The 23,525-nt window shown below is 45.9% G+C and overlaps 1 protein-coding gene across 1 annotated transcript in view; it reads right to left on the reverse strand.

Moving 5' to 3' along the window:
• Positions 1-6,849: 6,849 nt before the first annotated feature.
• The window catches only part of LOC137543635 (farnesyl pyrophosphate synthase-like), a 120,104-nt gene continuing 103,428 nt past the window's right edge, over positions 6,850-23,525 (reverse strand). Inside the window, exons 10-11 of the mRNA XM_068264758.1 lie at positions 16,581-16,715; positions 6,850-7,201 (exon numbers count right to left, since the gene is read on the reverse strand). Of these exons, the coding sequence (XP_068120859.1) occupies positions 7,001-7,201; positions 16,581-16,715 (336 nt within the window). The 3' untranslated portion in view covers positions 6,850-7,000. The remainder of the gene's footprint in view (positions 7,202-16,580; positions 16,716-23,525) is intronic.

The raw sequence follows: 23,525 nt of genomic DNA on the forward strand, positions 1-23,525 counted from the left end.
TGGTGATGTCCTTTGTGTGGAAGTCCAAGAAAGATCCTTTGTTCAGAATTTTGTAAAAATGAGAGCCAGCCTCAGGGCCCTTTTCCACTATCAGCGTTTGCGATGCTGAATCGCAAAAACGCAAATCACTAACAATTTTTAAATCCTTAGGGTTTGCTAAATAACATAGGAATCGTGGTAGGTATTTTCCACTATTACAATTTGATTTTTACAAAAGCGCAATCGTGCCGCGGAGCAATTTTGATCGTGATCGCATTTGCGGAAATTTTTTTGGGACTTGTGCAATCACAATCGCTAGCATTTAGCGCTAGCGATTGCTAGTGGAAAAGGGCCTTTACGGTTTTCTGGCTGGCTTCAGACAGGTGGTCAAAAATTTAGGACTGAGATGGAGGACTGTTCCTTATGTAAGATCCTGCTTTGAGGGTGGAAATCAGGGGGAGGAGTTTGGGGTGTCTTTTTATTTTTGGCAGGAATCTTAAATCCCAAATGTATGATATTTCTAAATATAAGACCACATTCATTGCACACAAATAATAATAGCAAATTCTCAATCCTCAAAGAATATGGATCACATTAATACCAGACATGAATAGTGTGACATTCCTTTCCTGAGAAGTTTAATTATGGGGCTGTGGCTTACATCAGTCCCTCAATAGTGATATGGAAATGTGCGTCCGGTTACCAGCGATCAAACTATATACTGTTATATACTGATACACACCGATCATAAGTACGGTATCTCTTAAAAAGGCAAAAGTCATACAATACAGCTATTTTATATCTGGTCCTAGTGGCTCCACTATGTCTGTGTCCTGCTGTGGTGAAAGCTTGCTTACTACTGTACAGTGAACTACCAAATGGTTCTTTTCAAGCTGGTGTTAACACCTATGTGTAATATGCCTGATGCAAGAATGTCCTTTGGTCCAGGTACTTAAAAAAAAAACATTGTCATCCCAGACTAGCAGCTGTTTCCAACTGGAGTAGGCAAGACCCCAGGCTGTTGCTCGGTAGTACTACAACTACTTATCCGATCTGAATTGTAACGTGAAACCCAATCAGCGATCAGAAAACCAATTGTGATTTTGTTTTTCACGATTCATTTGTGACACCACTGGTATGCACCTAGTTGAACAGGGGTTCCTCATACAGTAAGATAATGACCCCAAGGTTCAAAACATAAGTTCAACCTGTGTCAGAACTACCTTAGGAAAAAAGAAGACAATGTTAAGTTTGTATATATGGAGTGGCCAGCATAGTCTCCAGTCCTAAACCCCATCCAAATTGGAAGGAACTTGGCAAAAACGTAGAAGCAAAGCAAACTACAAGGGCTTTACATTTATGCAATAGAACTGGGAAGAAACTTCTGAACTTCTGAAGAATATTTTATGTCCATTGCAGACAGAAAGCCACAGGAATTTTCAGCAGTTATGTCTTCCAAAGGTAACTATTTTAATGAATCAAAAGGTTAGAATGTATTTTAGTTTATAATTTTATAATTAGATTTTTTACTTTGGATGTTCTAAAAACATTTGATGGAATATATATACCCTCTTTCCCTGAAAATAAGCCCTACCCTGAAAGTAAGCCCTAGTTGGAATTTTGAGCATGCTTGAAATATAAGCCCTACCCTAAAAATAAGCCCTACCGGAAGTTAAAGAGGAAGAGCAGGCAGAAAGAAATTGTTAACATTACAGCACACAGCAAGGTTATCAGCTGTGATATCAGTCAATCCATACATTGCACAAGAGGAGGAGGCGGCCAGCAAGCGGGGACACCACAGTGCAGTGCTGATTGTGCACTGGTCTTGTCACCCCAGATGTGAGCAGAGATAACAGGGCAGGTGCCTGATCAGTACAGTAGCATAGCTTCAAATATACTGTAGAGGAAGGACAGTACAAAGGAACAGGAAATGTTCTGCTAAAAGACACTTCCTGATAGAAATATAAGACATCCCCTGAAAATAAGCCCTAGTGTGATGATTTGCTCAGCTGCATGTGCAGGCAGCCAGCCTTTTGACCATTGTTTTGATTTGCATGCTGCAGGACTCTGGAAAGAAGAGCTTCTGTCAGTTTTGCAGCTTGTGCTTGCAGAGGAATTTGCATACGTTGTCATGCAAATTGCCTGGCCACATTCATTGGAGGCGTGTACTATAAGTACTATGTCTTTCCCACAATGCTTCGCTGTTCATAAGGATTTCGTCCTATGTAACACTCCTGGTGGGGTGTCAGCCTTGCTCTCTGTTTGAACATCAGCTTAGAGTAATTCCTGAATCTGCGCTAGGCAGATTTCCCTAGTGCAGTTAGGATTGTATTATCTGTATTGCCTGTTCTGTCTTGTCTTGCCTGTTGCCATTGTCCAGTCCCTACGGTGGTCGACAGGAAATGGTTCTGATCTCTGTTCTTGGAGTATAGCTGGTGCAGCGGTTGCTACCAGCTATCTCTTCTGTTCTGTCTCCTGGGATCGCGCTAGCTACTTTTCGCTAGCGCTGGGGATCCTTCTGTTCTGTCTCCTGGGATCGCGCTAGCTACTTTTCGCTAGCGCTGGGGATCCTTCTGTTCTGTCTCATGGGATCGTGCTAGCTACTTTTCGCTAGCGCTGGGGATCCTTCTGTTCTGTCTCCTGGGATCGTGCTAGCTACTTTTCGCTAGCGCTGGGGATCCTTCTGTTCTGTCTCCTGGGATCGCGCTAGCTACTTTTCGCTAGCGCTGGGGATCCTTCTGTTCTGTCTTCTGGGATCGCGCTAGCCACTTTTCGCTAGCGCTGGGGATCCTTCTGTTCTGCTACTCTGTACTTGGATCGCGCTAGCCACTTTTCGCTAGTGCTGTGGATCCTATCTCTCGCTTGTCCCTGTTTTCGTGTGTCTGTCTGCTACGCTTGCTGGAGGCTCGGTGAGGTAACCGTTAAGCAAGCGCTCGCGTCCTCTGTTTCATGTTTGTCTGTTAATGGTTAGTTAGGCGTGCTTGTCTCTATTGTGCTTATCACGTGGAGACCGCGCATAACCGCGTGCACTGTTGCGAATGAGTGTGGTGTTCGCGGTTAGCTAGCTTTTGTTATTTTCCGTATCTCCTCATTGTATTATTTGCTGTGCCTTTGCTAACCTCGTATTCTGTTCTGATCTGCCTTGTGTCTCGTCTGGCGATCGCACCTCTCGCGATCGCGTTCCTATTTCATATCTGCTGTTGTGTGTGTGCGGTTGCGGGGTGGCGACTGGATTGGCACACACACATACCAATCCCTTTGCTCATTCTCATTCGCAATCGCCTCTCTTGCGATTGCGTTCTGCGTTTCGTACAATTCCTGTCTGGCATTTGTGGAGGTACAGAGGATTGGTTCCTCTGCACTCCCCAGCGCCATCTGCCGACAGGAATTTTCCCTCTACGGGTGCGCAGCACCTTTTGCTGGGTTCCTGCAAATTATACGCTTGTGGATGATTTCCGCTGTGTCAGCGCAAAAATTGTGACGCGTTTCTTGGGTCTAGGCCCGCTTCATCAGGCTATACAAGGAGCCTCTGCTGGATACTTGCAGCCAGATTAAGCGCCTTCCTTGTTTAGCCACCACTGCCTCCTTTTTAAATGTTTTTTAAATATTTTATTCGATTATCGGCGCTTCTGTTGTATCATCTACTGAGCAAAAATAATAGGAAGGTTAGGGAGTAAGCAGGAGCCGTTGCCAATTATAGGTTACCATACCAGCTTTCTGGACCCCATTGGGAGGTAAGCCTTAATAGTAAACAGATGGATAACAAGTGCAATATGATTTCCAAAGCTTTCACGTGCCTCATCTCTCCTCTGGAATGCCCTTCCACAGCACATCCGTCACTCTCCAACCTTTGAAATCTTTCAATGCTCCCTCAAAACTCACTTTTTCTGACAAGCATATGCTCTAACTTAGACCATTCCCCCTTCAACCTCTTGTCAAGTTTTACTGCTTACTCCTTACCTAAACACCCACTGCTTGTATGTACTGTATACTGCATACTTCCCCCCCTTTGTTTCCCCATTCCTTTAGATTGTAAGCTCGCAAGGGCAGTGCTCTCTCACCCTTTTGTGTCTTAGAATTTGTTAATCATTTCATAGCTTGCACTCTTTTATACATTTTATTCATCATATTACATTTGTCATTGTCATCATTAATTCTGTATTTTGTACCAGTGCTCATAGTTTGATGTATATATATTGTCTGTATTATTATGTACCGATTAATGTTTTCCTACTTTGTACAGCACCACAGAATATGTTGCCACTTTATAAATTATTATTAATAATAATAATAATAATAATGATAATGTATTCATGAGTACCCGCCCAAACCCAACCCTATTGTCCCTGTATTCCCCGCCCACATTATATAAAAAGACAAAAGTAGAGTCGCCCACTCACGTCTAACCATGAACATATAAAGACCACCCAAGTAAAATAAAACAACCACCGGTCACAGATGCGGAGTGGTTAGTGGACGAGGTGACAATGCCTATTTACTACACTGCAAGTTATTCACTTCGGAGTCCCTATAACAAGGGCCCGGAAGTAATGATTTTAAAGTTCAATTCTTATGCATCTGGCTCATAGAAATGAAATGTTTAGTGTACTACAATGAGCATGCACTTAGATCGTTTTATTTCAGTTCCATATACCTATCCCTGGGAGTCTTGACGATTGGTCATAAATGGGTCACTATGGCAAGAGACTACGATTAGACCTTATAACTTGGGTCTTATTTACCCCTGGTGAGCGCACAACATGATGGGTGTTGGTGGTGGAGAGACACAAGATTAACGTTGAGGCGTGGCAGAAGATAACCAACGGATGGATCTGGATGTATGGATGGATAAATGCAGGCCGCCTTCAGGGCATCACAGGTGGGACTCCAGTATGGCGCCCCGAGTTTGGGGCCCGGTGAACAATGCCACGCACATGTGTCCCAGCTGCAAGTCTTTCACAGAATGTATAGACTGTCAGTGAATGTGGCTGTGTTCAACTCGGCCGGCCAATTTTGCATTGCGAATTTTTGTGATTTTGCCATGTTTTTTGCCATTCTCATTTCAGTGAAAGAAAATCGCAAACGCTGAGAAAATGCTGAATGCAGCGTGTTTGGAATTTTCACAAATTGCAAGCCCTGCTCAAGCACTGCAGTGAGTAATCCCATAGGATTACATGTGTCACAGTGCTTTGCTGATCGCCGACAACCACCTTAAATATAGGGGGTTCACTGGGGGAGAGGAGTGAGGGGGGCCCAGTAGGCTTTCCCAGTATGGGGCCCAGAAATTTATGATGGCAGCCCTGGATAAATGGAAGACTGGATGGAAGGATGAATGGAACTTTGGATGGTGAGAGTCTGGATGGTAGGTTACATGGGTGGATAAGTGTCTAGATGGAAGACTGGATAACAGGATGGATGGAGAGCTGGAAGTCTGGGTCTGGATGGATACATGGAAGTCTGACTGGATGTGGTGGGCATTTATTTTAACATCAGCCTCTGGGTATCCCAAAGGCTCATTGTGTGGATACTTGTGGGCTCTAGTGGTCTCGTTGAACTGTCCTACAGTATGCTGCACTGTGAGAATGAGCTTTAACTTAAACCGGACTGATGGTCAATGTGTGGTTGTCTGGAGTTAAGGTCTTGTCTGTGATGCTTTTTTTGTTTTTGTTTACAACTTGCTTCTGATGGACTGTAGATTCTGTGTAGGTCCTAGGTTTTACTCCTATTGTGTATTGGTCTGTTGGGTTGGGTCTTCTTTCTAGTGAACAATTTTATATAGTGTTTGGAGCTTCTGTTGAGAGTGTGTGTGTGTGGGAGGAAAACTGCTCAGGCGCAGAATGCTCCCGTGCACGGGAGCATGAGAGGAGGTGCACGTGCAGCTGGGACAAGCATGCGCAGAAGAGAGCGGCTGGCCAGAATTATTACACTTGAATGGAGCCGCCAGAGAGAACAGCGAGAGAGCCCACAGACCTCATGGGGCTGGAGAAAGCCCCAGGTAAGTATAAATACTGCCATTATCCCTGTCTCAGGTTCTCGTTAAAGTTCCTCTTTAAAATGTGTTTTTAAACATTCCTTAAAGAGACTCCGTAACAAAAATTGCATCCTGTTTTTTATCATCCTACAACTTCCAAAAGCTATTCTAATGTGTTCTGGCTTACTGCAGCACGTTCTACTATCACCATCTCTGCAATAAATCAACTTATCTCTCTCTTGTCAGACTTGTCAGGCCTGTGTCTGGAAGGCTGCCAAGTTCTTCAGTGTTGTGGTTCTGTGATGCATCTCCCCCCTCCAGGCCCCTCTCTGCACACTGCGTGTGTTTTATTTAGAGTAGGGCAGCTTCTCTCTTCTCTCTTATCTTTTACAAGCTGGATAAATCCTCCTCTGAGCTGGCTGGGCTTTCACATACTGAGGAATTACATACAGGCAGAGCTGTCTGCACTCTGCAGGAAGAAACAGCCTGACACTTCAGTGGAAGATAGCTGCAGGGGGAAAGAAACACACAAATGATCTCTTGAGATTCAAAAGGAAGGCTGTATACAGCCTGCTTGTGTATGGATGTATTTTCTATGTGTGGACATACTGTACATCAACCTACTTCCTGTTTTGGTGGCCATTTTGTTTGTTTATAAACAAACTTTTTAAAACTGTTTTTAACCACTTTTAATGCGGCGAGGAGCGGTGAAATTGTGACAGAGGGTAATAGGAGATGTCCCCTAACGCACTGGTATGTTTACTTCTGTGCGATTTTAACAATACAGATTCTCTTTAATGTGTTTAATTAATTAAAAATACTTAGGCTTATTTATACATGACTTTGTTTTTATTGGAAAACTCACCTTAATGGATTTACTGGCAATTTAATATACACTCAAAAATTTAGCCAAGATCTATCCATGCCAAATGTTAAGAATCTAGGCTCTACAGAGAATTTTTTAAACAAACTGGCATCTTCCGTGCAGGAGGACAGCAACCATTGTGACATCAGAATATCCTGCAGGTTGCGCTCCTGTGTCTGCCATGCTCATTTCTGCCTCTTGTAAAGCACGTGAGCAATACCCAGATAAATATCTCTGGACAGCCCATTGGCATGCTGGGAAATGAGCGTCTGCAGCTTCTGGTAACTCTCTTCCTCGTATTGTCTGTAGATGGTTGGAAGATCCAGCTCCACGTACAACTGCTTCACCCGCTGCACCTTCTCCGCCTCGTCCTGCCCATAGTTCACCTGTGTATCACAGAACAGCAAGGGTTAATTATGCATTGAGCCCCACCCAGCACTGCACACCTCCCTCCCCACTGAAGACTGGTACACACATCCAATCTTGATTGTACACTGTTACCACTTCCATGGAGTATGAGAGATGACTTATACAATTTGTTCAAAGTATAGGTAATCCCCGGTTAACCAATGAGATAGGGACTGTAGGATCGTTCTTACCTACTGTAGGATTGTTCTTAACCTGAATCTGTTCTTAGGTCAGAACACTGTGTCATCTCTATCCCCTGTACCTCCTGTGTGCCCCTCTGTGCCTCCAGTATCCCCCTCTGTGTCACCTCTGCCCTCTTTACTCGCTTACACAAGTTTAAAGCCATTCAGTTATTTCCTCACTTTGTTGTGGGTTAAAAAGCACTTTATTGGCAAGATGTAAAAATATCATATATATATATATATATATATATATATATATATATATATATATATATATATATATATATATATATATATATATATATATACATATATACATATATATATATATATATATATATATATATTTATATATATACATATGAATTGTTTCTGGTGCTGAAACCAGTATAATTAACCAGTGCTGGGCCGAAATTACGCATTAGCGTAATTACGCATCGTAATTCACTACAAATGCACCGTAAGCGTTACGTGTAAGGTTACGGTATTACGCGTAATTAATTACGCGTAGACCGTAGGTTACGTTATTACGCGTAACAAATTACGCGTAAGACAGTAAACTCCCATTGAAATTACACAGTCTGCCGTAATCGCGTAATATTACGCTCCCGTATAATATAAAAAAGCCGCCGACTTTAAGGGTTAATAGCAAAGCCCCCTTACGTGCTAAGAGCCTCAAATTTGGAGAATATATTAAGGAGATCGGAAGGAATAAGAGGAATTTTTTTTTTTCAAAAAGACCTTATAGTTTTTGAGAAAATCGATGTTAAAGTTTCAAAGGAAAAATATATACATTTAAAAACCCGCCGACTTTAACGGTTAATAGCAAAACCTGCTTAAAATTTAGGAACACCAAATTCACAGGGTATATTAAGGGGATCAGTGGGAATAAGAGGAAAAATTTTTTTTTCAAAAAGACCTTATAGTTTTTGAGAAAATTGATTTTTAAGTTTCAAGGGCAAAAATGTCTTTTAAAGGATACCACAACTGACATGTGACATGTTGAGATAGACATGTGTATGTACAGTGCCTAGCACACAAATACCTATGCTGTGTTCCTTTTTTCTTTCTGTGCCTGAAAGAGTTAAATATCAGGTATGTAAGTGGCTTACTCAGTCCTGACTCAGACAGGAAGTGACTACAGTGTGACCTTCACTGATAAGAAATTCCACCTATAAAATACTTTCCTAGCAGAAAATGGCTTCTGAGAGCAAGAAAGAGATAAAAAGTGGAATTTCTTATCAGTGAGGGTCACTCTGTAGTCACTTCCTGTCTAGTCAGGACTGAGTCAACCACTTACATACCTGATATTTAACTCTTTCAGAGAGAGAAAGAAAAAAAAGGAACACAGCATAGTTATTTGTGTGCTAGGCACTGTACATAAACATGTCTATCTCATTATGTCACATTTCAGTTGTGGTATCCTTTAAATGCGGAAAATGTCAGGTTTTTTTGCACAGGTAACAATAGTGTTTTATTTTCATAGATTCCCCCAAGTGGGAAGAGTTTTACTTACTTCGTTCTGAGTGTGGTAAATATAAAAAAAAAACGACGTGGGGTCCCCCCTCCCAGACCTCTTTAACCCCTTGTCCCCCATGCAGACTGGGATAGCCAGAATGCGGAGCACCGGCCGCATGGGGCTCCGCACCCTGACTATACCAGCCCGCATGGTCCATGGATTGGGGGGTCTTGGAAGGGGAGGGGCAGCCAAGCTTTCCCCTCCCCCTCTGAGCCCTTGTCCAATCCAAGGACAAGGGGCTCTTCTCCACCTCCGATGGGCGGTGGAGGTGGAGGCCGCGATATCCTGGGGGGGGTTCATGGTGGCATCTGGGAGTCCCCTTTAAAAAGGGGTCCCCCAGATGCCCACCCCCCCCCCTCCCAGGAGAAATGAGTATAGAGGTACTTGTACCCCTTACCCATTTCCTTTAAGAGTTAAAAGTAAATAAACACACAAACATAGAAAAAGTATTTTAATTGAACAAAAAACATAACCACGAAAAAAGTCCTTTAATATTCTTAATTAACCATTAATACTTACCTGTCCCTTTAAAAGCCAGTTCCCACGCAATATCCTCGGAAATATACTAATCAGTTACAATGTAACAAAGTTGTTACAATGTAACAACTTTGTTACTTTGTAACTCCACCGCACCCGAAGTCACTCGCCGCTCACCCGCCGGCCGCCGCATACACGCTAAGTCCCCGCCGGCTTCCACCGTCCACTCCGCCCACACCTGTCACCTATATACATGCTGGCACCCATGGGTGCCAGCATGTATATAGGTGACATGTGGGAGAGGCGGGGAGGGCAGCGAGAGCCGGCGGGACTTAGCGTCCTGCACCCGACAGAGCTCTGAGCTATATAGCTCAGAGCTCTCTAAAGCATCTTTGTATTTGGGCTCCAAGGAGCCCCATTGGTCCTTAGCAGACCAATGGGGTTCCTTCTGATTTGAAGGAACCCCATTGGTCTGCTAAGGACCAATGGGGCTCCTTGGAGCCCAAATACAAAGATGCTTTAGAGAGCTCTGAGCTATATAGCTCAGAGCTCTGTCGGGTGCAGGACGCTAAGTCCCGCCGGCTCTCGCTGCCCTCCCCGCCTCTCCCACATGTTACCTATATACATGCTGGCACCCATGGGTGCCAGCATGTATATGGGTGACAGGTGTGGGTGGAGTGGACGGCGGGAGCCGGTGGGGACTTAGCGTGTATGCGGCAGCCGGAGGGTGAGCGGCGAGTGACGTCGGGTGCGGTGGAGTTACAAAGTAACAAAGTTGTTACATTGTAACAACTTTGTTACATTGTAACTGATTAGTACATTTCCGAGGATATTGCGTGGGAACTTGCTTTTAAAGGGACAGGTAAGTATTAATGGTTAATTAAGAATATTAAAGGACTTTTTTCGTGGTTATGTTTTTTGTTCAATTAAAATACTTTTTCTATGTGTTTGTGTGTTTATTTACTTTTAACTCTTAAAGGAAATGGGTAAGGGGTACAAGTACCTCTATACTCATTTCTCCTGGGAGGGGGGGTGGGCATCTGGGGGACCCCTTTTTAAAGGGGACTCCCAAATGCCACCATGAACCCCCCCCCCCCCCAGGAAATCACGGCCTCCACCTCCACCGCCCATCGGAGGTGGAGAAGAGCCCCTTGTCCTTGGATTGGACAAGGGCTCGGAGGGGGAGGGGAAAGCTTGGCTGCCCCTCCCCTTCCGAGACCCCCCAATCCATGGACCATGCGGGCTGGTATAGTCAGGGTGCGGAGCCCCACGCGGCCAGTGCTCCGCATTCTGGCTATCCCAGTCTGCATGGGGGACAAGGGGTTAAAGAGGTCTGGGAGGGGGGACCCCACGTCGTTTTTTTTTTATATTTCCCACACTCAGAACGAAGTAAGTAAAACTCTTCCCACTTGGGGGAATCTATGAAAATAAAACACTATTGTTACCTGTGCAAAAAAAACTGACATTTTCCGCATTTAAAAGACATTTTTGCCCTTGAAACTTAAAAATCGATTTTCTCAAAAACTATAAGGTCTTTTTGAAAAATGTTTTCTTCCTCTTATTCCCACTGATCCCCTTAATATACCCTGTGAATTTGGTGTTCCTAAATTTTAAGCAGGCTTTGCTATTAACCGTTAAAGTTGGCGGGTTTTTAAGTGTATATATTTTTCCTTTGAAACTTTAACATCGATTTTCTCAAAAACTTTTAAGGTCTTTTTGAAAAAAAAAATGTTTCCTCTTATTCCTTCTGATCTCCTTAATATATTCTCCAAATTTGAGGCTCTAAGCAATTAAGGGGGCTTTGCTATTAACCCTTAAAGTCGTCGGCTACCTAACATTGATCCATGCGTCAACTTTTCCGCTTGGCAGCATGACCTTACGCATTAATTGCTAGTAGGAATTTACGCGTAAGCCAATAACGTAACAACCTGAATTACGGTATTCTTACACGTAATTGCGTAAGGGCTATGCGTAATTACAGACATGTACCGTAAATGAATGTCTACGCCGTAAGCGTAATTCCGTAATGCGTAATAGCGTAAAATTACGCGTAATGATCCGTAAGCGTAGTTTTTTCCATTACGCCCAGCACTGTAATTAACATAAAAGTAGTAACCTGAATAATTTATTACCACTTACTAATGTATTTTTTGACATAGAAGATGTTGACTATAAGACACACCTAGGCTTTTGAGGGCACATACCAGGGAAAAAATATATATATATATATACTAAACTTGAGCAACACCTAATCCGTGGCTCCAGCAGCAATTAGAGACCTTTCCTCTCCCTCACGGCTCCCCTAGTGCCGGCTTCTGCTGATCGCATCATCAGAAGAAGCCGGCACTAGGGGAACAGTGAAGGAGAGGAGAGGTCTCTGATCGCCACTGGAGCTGTGGATTAGGTGAGCTGTGCTTCGGATAGTTATACAGTACATGGAGGCAGAGGAGGACAAGTCTAACTGCTAAACTAATAAGATACCAGCCAGCCTCCCTAATGGCAGTTAGAAATGGCAACTGCTGTTCAAGAAATGCTTTTGAAAACAAAGAAAACCCTGAGAATCTCCAATGAAGTGATGGACTGGTCCAAAACCTGTTGGTTCTGTCAGATTTTAACTGCTTACTTTTTTCGCTGGAGTGGTCCTTTAGGAACGGAGAAACACCAGGTTGCAAATGTTGACCTTAAATAGACAAGAGATGCCCCCGGCATTGCTGCAGTAAAAGTTGTGGTTTATTGAGCAAATGACAAATATCAATGTTTTATGCAATAAATCTCAGGAACAAATAATGGGATGCTGCCCGCTTCTGAGGAGGCCTCCTCAAAAACAAGCGGGGTCCCGCGAGGTGCACTAAGGTCTTGGTTTTGGGCTTCCGGTTCTCCTTTCCTGCCCCTGCCATTTCGTAAGTCCAGTGTTCTGCCTGCACTTATCTTTATTCACTTTCAGAATCAGAATCAGAATCATATTTATTTCGCCAAATACGGCAAGAGCTGTATTCGGAATTATTTGTGGTACACATAGCATAGACATAGTATAGGAAAACAAGACGCACAACACAGACAATTTAGAACAGCAGTAATGGTATACATGACAGTCCTGGGTCATCACATGGCATAGTGTTACTTCCTGCCGTGCAGGCGCAGTCCAATTAAATTATTAATAATAATGATGATGGTGGTGGTGGCCCCCGCTAGGGCGTGCCAGTAGGCGGGCCTGGCAGGGGGAGGTTGGAGTTCAGCAGTCGAACCACTTGGGGGAAGAAGGTGTTCTTCCGTCTGGTGGTTTTGCATGGTATAGTTCTGTAGCGTCGGCCCAGTGAGAGGAGCTTGAAGTAGTGACTGCCTGGGTGGGAGTGGTCACGGGAAATCACAGTGGCCCTTTTCATCATCCTAGCGGAGTGGAGAAGATCAAGAGGTGGAAGAGGAGACCCGATGATTCTCTCTGCATCAGCTATGACTCTCTGCAGTTTGTGTTTATCGCCATATCCTTTTTTCAGGTAGCTCTCCTACTACCTTTTCTGTACGCACTGATTGCACTTTATCTATTTGCTTAGCTTGGGCATTTATGTATTATTTATTGGTAATAATTTATACATGTTTATACAGTACATAAAATATTTTTTTGCACTTGGTTATCTTTTGTATAATGATGTTGGTACACTTTTTGTACGTGTTTGGATAATTAATTTACTGTGTAAATTGTTATTCAAAGGCAACTTTTATTCACTGTGACCTTAGACATTCAATTTTTGGCATTGAGAGTGAACCCTAAGGGTCTATTATATTGTATACATGTCATATATTTCCTGACCATTATAATAACTATATTTAACTAATCATGTGGACTCCAGACCCATGTTGTTTTTAACGTTTTTATTTTCGAAGGGTTACAAATAAAGGTTGTTCATAATATTAAATCTATATTTATTGTTCAGTGTGGTGCTTATAGGGCATCCGTTTCTCCTTTGATTTCACATAACCCAGTAATCCTTCATACCACTACTGACATCTAGTATCCACTACTGGCCCCTGTATAAGACCTCAGTGCAGTTGGAGACAGGTTTGCTCTGCTGGTCCTAGTAGTGCACGACCCTAACCCAATAATCCTTCACCACCACTACTGGCATCTAGTATCCACTACTGGCCCCTGTATAAGACCTCAGTGCAGTTGGAGACAGGTTTGCTCTGCTGGGCTGGTCCTAGTTGTGCACGACCCTAACCCAATAATCCTTCACCACCACTACTGGCATCTAGTATCCACTACTGCCCCCTATATAAGGCCTCAGTGCAGAATTAGTGTTTTTTTGGTCACTTAACTGTCATTGAACTACCTCAGCCTGACCATAGAGGCTGGAAAGCAGCGATCGCTTGCACTCCCATGATTGTGCGCACAAGCACGGCAGCCACTAAACACCACTACACAAAGATTGCCGCCGCCGAGAGGACTAACATTTATGTCATGGAGTTGTCAACTGGTAAAAAGAAAGATATGCTTACCTGACGTAATCATTAATGGTCTTGCGGCTCTTTGTGGACTATGGGGCGTTAAACGCTGCATTTCATTTGTCAGTAACGGGCATAACCCTTACACTACCTGGTCGACATGTACACACGCCGGATGTTTTAAACCACTTTATTCCACCAGTTTAGGCATGTAATGTGATTTGTACCCTTTAGCGATTAAAATACAACTGTGTATCAACTCTGTAATTTTTGGTGCAACTTTTGGCATGGATCCCCCTCCAGCATGCCCCGTCCAGGTGTTTGGCCATTTGAAACAACTTTTGCTTCACTTTTGTGGCCAAAACCAGTGATTTGGATTTGAAATTTGCGAACCCAAAATTTGATATTCGACCCATTTCTAATTATATCTTGACATGAAATGTGGCTACAATGATCATGCCAACTACAGGTTATATCTTTTAAAAATTGCATCTACAATGATTTCACTGAATACCATGGTTAAGGTTAGGCACCATCATGGGGTGTTAAGGTTAGGTGCCAAGGGGGGGTTCAGGCTAGGCACCACCATGGGGGTTAAGGTTAGATGTTGTCGGGAGGAGTTTATAGTTAGACACCACCATGGGGGGATTTAAGGTCAGGCGCCACCATGGGGGGTCTTAAGGTTAGGCACTACTATGGGGGGTTAAGATTAGGCATTAGGTAGTTTAAGGTTGGATACCACCATGGAAGGTGAAGGTTAGGTGCCAGGGGAGCTTAAGTTTAGACAACACCATGGGGGGTTTAAGGTTAAGTAGCACCATGGAGGAGGTATTTACATTTAGGCACCACCATGGGGGGGGGAGGGGGGTGTTAAGGTTAACCTAATGGGGACCGACGTAGTACGAATCTAAGTCCAGCAGGTGGTGCTGCCTCTCTGACTGACGTAGATTCTACGTCCTAATGAATAAAGCCTACAGGCTGCAATTGCATGCATCCGCCACTGGTAACTAAGTTGTTGACCCTGACTGTTTTCACCATTCGTTGCTTCTGTCTATCCAAGGTTTTTCTTGGTCTGCCACTTCGAGCCTTAACTTGAACTGAGCCTGTGGTCTTCTATTTCCTCAATATGTTCCTAATTGTGGAAACAAACAGCTGAAATCTCTGAGACAGCTTTCTGTATCCTTCCCCTAAACCATGATGGTGAACAATCTTTGTCTTCAGGTCATTTGAGAGTTGTTTTGAGACCCCCATGTTGCTACTCTTTAGAGAAAATGAAAAGAGGAGGGAAACTTGCAACTGACCCTCTTATATACTCATTCTCATAATTGGATTCACTTGTGTGTGTAGGTCAGGGGTCACTGAGCTTACCAAGCCAATTTGAGTTCCAATAATTAGTTCTAAAGGTTTTGGAATCAATAAAATGACAACAGTGCCCAAATTTATGCACCTGCCTAATTTTATTTAAACAATTATTGTGCACTTTCTTTCTAAGCCCTCAGCCCAGCAAAGCGCCCAAAAATGCCACAGCCCAGCAAAGCCCTCACCCGAGCAAAGCCCCCAGCAAATTTCCCAGTCCAGCAAAGCCCCCAACATATCACCCAGCAAAGCCTCAGGCCCAGCACCCAGCAAAGCCAGGCCAGCTCAGCATCACCGCCAGCCAGGCCGGCAGAGCATCGCCACCAGCCAGGCCACAGCATCAACGCCAGCAATGCCAGCACAGCATCACCACCAGCCAGGCCACAGCATCAACGCCAGCAATGCCAGCACAGCATCACCACCAGCCAGGCCACAGCATCAATGCCAGCACAGCATCACCACCAGCCAGGCCAGCATAGCATAGCATAGCATCACCACCAGCCAGGCAGCTCAGCATCACCACCAGCAAGCCGAGCATAACCGCCAGCGAATACAGCACACAGGCCAGCCAGCCAAAGACAAGACAGAAGCCAGGTGAGGGGCTTATTTATGTGAAATACTGCCTACTTAATATATTTACACCACTGCTATATTCATGGACGTTGGGCCCCACCTATGACCATGCCCACTTAATCCGTGACATGAAAACACACCCATTTTCTACCGTGGCGTGCTGTTCATTCCCTCTTGGTGCCCACGGGTGCCCCAGATCTCCCAGGTACCTAGCAACGCCTCTGTCCAGCACCCTTTTATAAACAACATTATAAACAAAATCACATTTATCACTTATAAACAGCCTGTTAATCTGTCAGCTTCTCTTGTGCTGATATCACCACCCTCAATCCATAAATACATAGATGGGCAGGCTGGATGGGCAGCACTGAGTGGAACTTCCCATCTAGCACTCCCATCCAGCTCTCTATGGTCCAGACAGTCACTGCAAAAGAAACAAACCGTGATAAGTGGCTTGCATATGACTGGCAATCCAGCTCTCTATGGTCTGGGGCGGTGACATAAGCACAGTGTTGGAAGAGGTGACGGATGAACGGATCAGCAGAAGTGAGTAGGTCATACTCCATGGTAAGCCAGGGGAAGAGGGAAAGAGGTGCCAGCACAGATACAATTCGGTTCTGCAGTTTTCCCTACCAGGCCCACCGGTGATCAGCACCACACCAAGTTCCCACCAAACTACTGCAGAAGCCTCCTCTGCTCAGGTGAAGCCCTTCCCCACTTGTGTATTTTTTTTAACTCCAGAAGCCTCCTTTCCTCTGGAATGATCCCACCCCCTTCCGCTTCCCACCTCCTCCCATGTGTTCTGCTTACCTCCAGAAGCCTCCTCTGCTCGGGTGTGACTCTCTTTAATGCCTCTATCACCAGCCAGGTACACTTGTTCTCCTGAATATCAGTGCTAGCCTTGCCCATCACACTGGGGTCCCCAAAACAGTCCAGATAATCATCCTGTGGAAAACAAATAGGCACAGACTTACTGTGGGGATGGGGGAATCCTTTTTCAGTGCCTAGGAACAGGGGCGTAACTACAAATCATGGGACCCCCCAACAAAACTTTGATTGGGCCCGCTTCATGTTCACAACCCTTCCCTTGCCACCCCTTTGTGGTGTTTACAGCCTGGGGTGCCATTTTGCAAGGGTCATAAAACAAGGTTGGCCATCAGGATCTTCACCCCCATAACAAGTGTAGCCACAACAACACATGATTTGGAGTATCAGAGAATGAGAAGGTTAGTAGTTGGGGCCAGGGCTGGATTTATCTCACGGGAGCCTATAGGCACAGATGTTCTGGCACCTTAGACCTCGCCCTCCAAACACCAACCAAACTGCACCGCAAGTGTGCTGGCTTGCCCAGATGTCACGTCTCCCTTACTTTTTTTGCCCATCATAGGTAGCTACAGGTGTCCCATAGTATGAGGTAGCCAAAGGTATCCTCAGTATTAAGTAGCTAGACGTGCTTCCAAGTATTAGGTAGCTAGAGGAACCTCAGTATAAAGTAGCTAGAGGTGCCTTGACTCAGTGGAATGCAGAGAGTAGGGTGGGTAATCTCTCATTTACATTCTTATCGGGACTCTGTATACGGAAGGAGGGAGACTGGCACTAGGGGAGGGGACCGCCTTTCCATCATTAGAGATGTGGCGAATGGTTCGCCGGTGAACGGTTCCAGGCGAACTTTGGTGGTTCGTGTTCGCCTGGACCAAGCGAACCTTTGCGGAAGTTCGATTCGCCCCATAATGCACTATGAGGGTCAACTTTGACCCTCTGCATCACAGTCAGCAGGCACATTGTAGCCATTCAGGCTACACTAAGCCCTGGAGCCCCACCCCCCTTATATAAGGCAGGCTCCGGCAGCCATTAGCCTCACTCGTGTGCCTGCTAGAGACAGACTAGGGACAGCTGCTGCAGACTTGTTCTTCTAGGGACAGATTAATTAGGTTCTTGGCTGCTTAGTTTGCTCCTGGCTGATTATTATTGCTTTTATTGCACCCCTCAACAGCTCTTTTCAGAGCTCATTCTGTACTCTTTTTTTTTTTATTTCTGTGTGTCAAACTGACACTTTTGTTGCATGCACAGCCTTGCTAATTCATAGTGTGTGTGCCACTGCCAGGAACCCAGCACATTCAATGACTACCTGTGTGTGTGACAGAGAGCTGCATATTGTACTATCCAGTACTGCATATACCCAGTACCTGTTGTGTTTACTTAACCCACCTCATCACTGCATATACCCAGCTTTGTGTTGAGTGAACCCAGCTCACTGCATCTAACTACCTGTTGCGTTGAGTGAACCCACCTCACTGCATCTAAGCACCTTTACTGTTCAGTGAACCCACCTCACTGCATCTAACTACCTGTTGTGTTGAGTGAACCCACCTCACTGCATCTAAGTACCTTTACTGTTCAGTGAACACACCTCACTGCATCTAACTACCTGTTGTGTTGAGTGAACCCACCTCACTGCATCTAATTACCTTTACTGTTCAGTGAACTCATCTCACTGCATCTCACTACCTGCTGAGTGAACCCACCTCACTGCATCTAAGTACCTTTACTGTTCAGTGAACTCATCTCACTGCATCTCACTACCTGCTGAGTGAACCCACCTCACTGCATCTAAGTACCTTTACTGTTCAGTGAACCCACCTCACTGCATCTCACTACCTGTTGTGTTGAGTGAACCCACCTTACTGCATCTAAGTACCTTTACTGTTCAGTGAACCCACCTCACTGCATCTAACTACCTGTTGTGTTGAGTGAACCCACCTCACTGCATCTAAGTACCTTTACTGTTCAGTGAACCCACCTCACTGCATCTCACTACCTGTTGTGTTGAGTGAACCCACCTCACTGCATCTAAGTACCTTTACTGTTCAGTGAACCCACCTCACTGCATCTCACTACCTGTTGTGTTGAGTGAACCCACCTCACTGCATCTAATTACCTTTACTGTTCAGTGAACCCACCTCAATGCATCTCACTACCTGATGTGTTGAGTGAACCCACCTCACTGCATCTAAGTACCTTTACTGTTCGGTGAACCCACCTCACTGCATCTCACTACCTGTTGTCTTGTGTTGAGTGAACCCACCTCACTGCATCTAAGTACCTTTACTGTTCAGTGAACCCACCTCACTGCATCTCACTACCTGTTGTGTTGAGTGAACCCACCTCACTGCATCTAATTACCTTTACTGTTCAGTGAACCCACCTCAATGCATCTCACTACCTGATGTGTTGAGTGAACCCACCTCACTGCATCTAAGTACCTTTACTGTTCAGTGAACCCACCTCACTGCATCTAACTACCTGTTGTGTTGAGTGAACCCACCTCACTGCATCTAAGTACCTTTACTGTTCAGTGAACCCACCTCACTGCATCTCTCTACCTGTTGAGTGAACCCACCTCACTGCATCTAAGTACCTTTACTGTTCAGTGAACCCACCTCACTGCATCTCACTACCTGATGTGTTGAGTGAACTCACCTCACTGCATCTAAGTACCTTTACTGTTCAGGGAACCCACCTCACTGCATCTCACTACCTGTTGTGTTGAGTGAACCCACCTCACTGCATCTAAGTACCTTCACTGTTCAGTGAACCCACCTCACTGCATCTAACTACCTGTTGTGTTGAGTGAACCCACCTCACTGCATCTAAGTACCTTTACTGTTCAGTGAACCCACCTCACTGCATCTCACTACCTGTTGTGTTGACTTGAGAGAACCCACCTCACTGCATCTAAGTAGCTTTACTGATCAGTGAACCCACCTCACTGCATCTCACTACCTGTTGTGTTGAGTGAACCCACCTCACTGCATCTAAGTACCTTTACTGTTCAGTGAACCCACCTCACTGCATCTCTCTACCTGTTGTGTTGAGTGAACCCACCTCACTGCATCTAATTACCTTTACTGTTCAGTGAACCCACCTCGATACATCTCACTACCTGATGTGTTGAGTGAACCCACCTCACTGCATCTAAGTACCTTTACTGTTCAGTGAACCCACCTCACTGCATCTCACTACCTGTCGTGTTGAGTGAACCCACCTCACTGCATCTAAGTACCTTTACTGTTCAGTGAACCCACCTCACTGCATCTAACTACCTGTTGTGTTGAGTGAACCCACCTCACTGCATCTAAGTACCTTTACTGTTCAGTGAACCCACCTCACTGCATCTCACTACCTGTTGTGTTGAGTGAACCAACCTCACTGCATCTAAGTACCTTTACTGTTCAGTGAACCCACCTCACTGCATCTAACTACCTGTTGTGTTGAGTGAACCCACCTCACTGCATCTAATTACCTTTACTGTTCAGTGAACCCACCTCACTGCATCTCTCTACCTGTTGAGTGAACCCACCTCACTGCATCTAAGTACCTTTACTGTTCAGTGAACCCACCTCACTGCATCTCACTACCTTATGTGTTGAGTGAACCCACCTCACTGCATCTAAGTACCTTTACTGTTCAGTAAACCCACCTCACTGCATCTCACTACCTGATGTGTTGAGTGAACCCACCTCACTGCATCTAAGTACCTTTACTGTTCAGTGAACCCACCTCACTGCATCTCACTACCTGTTGTGTTGAGTGAACTCACCTCACTGCATCTAAGTACCTTTACTGTTCAGTGAACCCACCTCACTGCATCTCACTACCTGTTGTGTTGAGTGAACCCACCTCACTGCATCTAATTACCTTTACTGTTCAGTGAACCCACCTCACTGCATCTAACTACCTGTTGTGTTGAGTGAACCCACCTCACTGCATCTAATTACCTTTACTGTTCAGTGAACCCACCTCACTGCATCTCTCTACCTGTTGAGTGAACCCACCTCACTGCATCCTAGTACCTTTACTGTTCAGTGAACTCACCTCACTGCATCTCACTACCTGTTGAGTGAACCCATCTCACTTCATCTAAGTACCTTTACTGTTCAGTGAACCCACCTCACTGCATCTAACTACCTGTTGTGTTGAGTGAACCCACCTCACTGCATCTAAGTACCTTTACTGTTCAGTGAACCCAGCTCACTGCATCTAACTACCTTTACTGTTCAGTAACCCACCTCACTGCATATATCTAGCATCCCCCCCCGAGATGGACAAAATGGACAAACCAGGTAGAGGAAGAGGTAGAGGCAGACCCAGAGGATGGCCACCAGGCACCGGCAGGTCTGTTCGAGGTGGTGTTGCTGTGATTTCATGCGGACCTGTCCCAAAATATAGTGCTCAGAAGAAGGCACCGTGCCATCACTTCCCAAAATTGTGAGGACGTGGTTGAGTATTTAACACAGAAGACCTCATCTACCGCAGCCAGTGCCACCAGCGCTAGTACAAGCACCACATCTGCTGCATTTGACACTTCGCAGGAGTTATTTGGTGGTGGTGAAATCACTGATTCCCAGCCACTACTGCAAAAACAAGAAGAAGGCGCAGGTACACCACCTCATACGTCTGAGTTAGGTGGCGATAGTATGGACGTAACGTGTGAGGAGGGAGATGATGAACCACATGATGTTGGTGCAGTTGAGGAGGTGTCTGAGGAAAGCAAAGCTGGGCAGGAGGATTATGATGATGACTATACGGATGCCACGTATGTTCCCAGTAGAGGAGATGACCAGGGGTCAGTTCAGAGGGGGAGTCAGAGAGGAGTAGGAGGAGACGACTCCATGATAGAAGCAGAGGGAGCTCGTCCTCAGAAACAGCTGGGGGCAGTGTCCGGCGCCATGTATCGCCAGCTATGGACAGCCAGCCAACATGCCCTTCAACGTCAGCTGCTGATGCCACCGTAGCGCCATCACCCCAGGGGGGCTCAGCGGTTTGAAAATTTTTTAACATGTGTTTCTTAGATCGGAGCAAAGCCATCTGTTGTCTCTGCCAGCAAAAATTGAGCCGTGGAAAGGCCAACTCTCACGTAGGGACAAGTGCCTTACGAAGGCACCTGGAGAGAAGGCACAAACAGCTATGGCAAGAACACCTGAGGAAAAGCAGCACCCAAAAGACAAGCCACCCTCCTTCTACTCTTCCTCCTTCAGGTGCATCGTCTTCATCTGCTTTCTCCTTGCACCTTCACAGCCACCCTCCTCCACACCCCTTCTTCCCTTGAGCGGTTCCTTATCCTCTGCCCACTGCAGTACCCAGCTGTCCGTGAAGGACGTATTTGAGCGTAAGAAGCAAATGTCTGCCAGTCACCCTCTTGCCCGGCGTCTAACAGCTGGCGTGGCGGAACTATTAGCTCGCCAGCTATTACCATACAAGCTGGTGGAGTCGAAGGCTTTCCGTAAGTTTGTGGCCATTGGTACACCGCAGTGGAAGATACCAGGCCGCAATTATTTTTCACAAAAGGCCATACCCAAACTGTACCGTGCAGTTGAGAGGCAAGTGGTGTCATCTATTGCGAAGAACGTTGGGTCAAGGGTCCACCTGACCACGGATGCCTGATCTGCCAAGCACGGGCAGGGCCGCTACATGACGTACACAGCCCATTGGGTCAACCTGGTGACCGATGGCAGCAAGCAGGGAGTATGTGGCTGCGCAGCAGACCGACTTTTCACACCTCCACGGCTTGCAGGCAGGCCTCCAGCCACCTCCTCTCCGCCTGCTACCACCTCTTTGCTGTCGTCATCCTCCTCCTCCTTGGCTGGTGCCGCGATCTCCTCTCCAGCTACACAGCCCCCGCACCCCAGGGCCTATGCTGCATGCCAGGTACGACAGTGTCACGCAGTGTTAGACATGTCTTGCCTGAAAGCGGAGAGTCACACTGGAGCAGCTCTCCTGGCTGCTCTTAACAAACAGGTGGAGCAATGGCTGAACCCGCACAAGCTTGAGATCGGCAACATGGTGTGTGACAACGGCAGCAATCTCATTTCTGCGTTGAATTTGGGAAAGCTGACACACGTACCCTGCATGGCACATGTGCTGAATCTGGTCGTGCAAAGATTTTTGTCCAAGTACCCAGGCTTAGAGGATGTCCTGAAGCAGGCCAGGAAGTTGTGTGGGCATTTCAGGTGCTCTTACACGGCCATGGCACGCTTTCAGGACATTCAGCGTAGAAACAACTTGCCGGTGAAACGCCTGATTTGCGATAGCCAGACTCGCTGGAATTCCACCCTGCTGATGTTCTCTCGCCTGCTAGACCTGGAGAAAGCCGTCACACAGTACCTGTATCATTACCGTACAAGGACACAATCTGGGAGGATGGGGATGTTGTGGCCCAACAACTGGACACTGATGCGAAATGCATGCAGGGTCATGGAGCCCTTTGAGGAGGTGACCAAACTGGTGAGTTGCGCTGAGGGCATCATCAGCGACTTGATCCCCTACGCCTACTTCCTGGAGCGTGCTGTGCGTAGAGTGGTGGATACAGCTGTGGAGGAGCGTGAACGAGAACAGTTACAGCAACAGGAGTCGTGGGAGCGATTTACATCCGAACCCGATGTTTCCACAACACCTGCGGCAGCACAGAGGGGGGAGGAGGAAGAAGAGGAGTCATGTGGGGAAGGAGAGGAGTCAGACTCTGATGATGGTGATGAGGAAGGTGTTTCTGTGGAGGAGGAAGAGGCGGCGGAAGAAGAACAACTGCGGCAGCCGTCACAGGGGGCTTCTGCTGCTCCACGTTCCCGTTGTATTGTTCGTGGCTGGGGGGAGGAAGAGGAGTTGCATGCCGTCACTGAGGAAGAGCAAGAGGAGATGGAGAGTATGTCTGCATCCAACTTTGTGCAGATGGCCTCTTTCATGTTGTCCAGCCTGTTG

Source organism: Hyperolius riggenbachi, unplaced genomic scaffold, assembly GCF_040937935.1.
Source record: "Hyperolius riggenbachi isolate aHypRig1 unplaced genomic scaffold, aHypRig1.pri scaffold_134, whole genome shotgun sequence".
NCBI lineage: Eukaryota > Metazoa > Chordata > Amphibia > Anura > Hyperoliidae > Hyperolius > Hyperolius riggenbachi.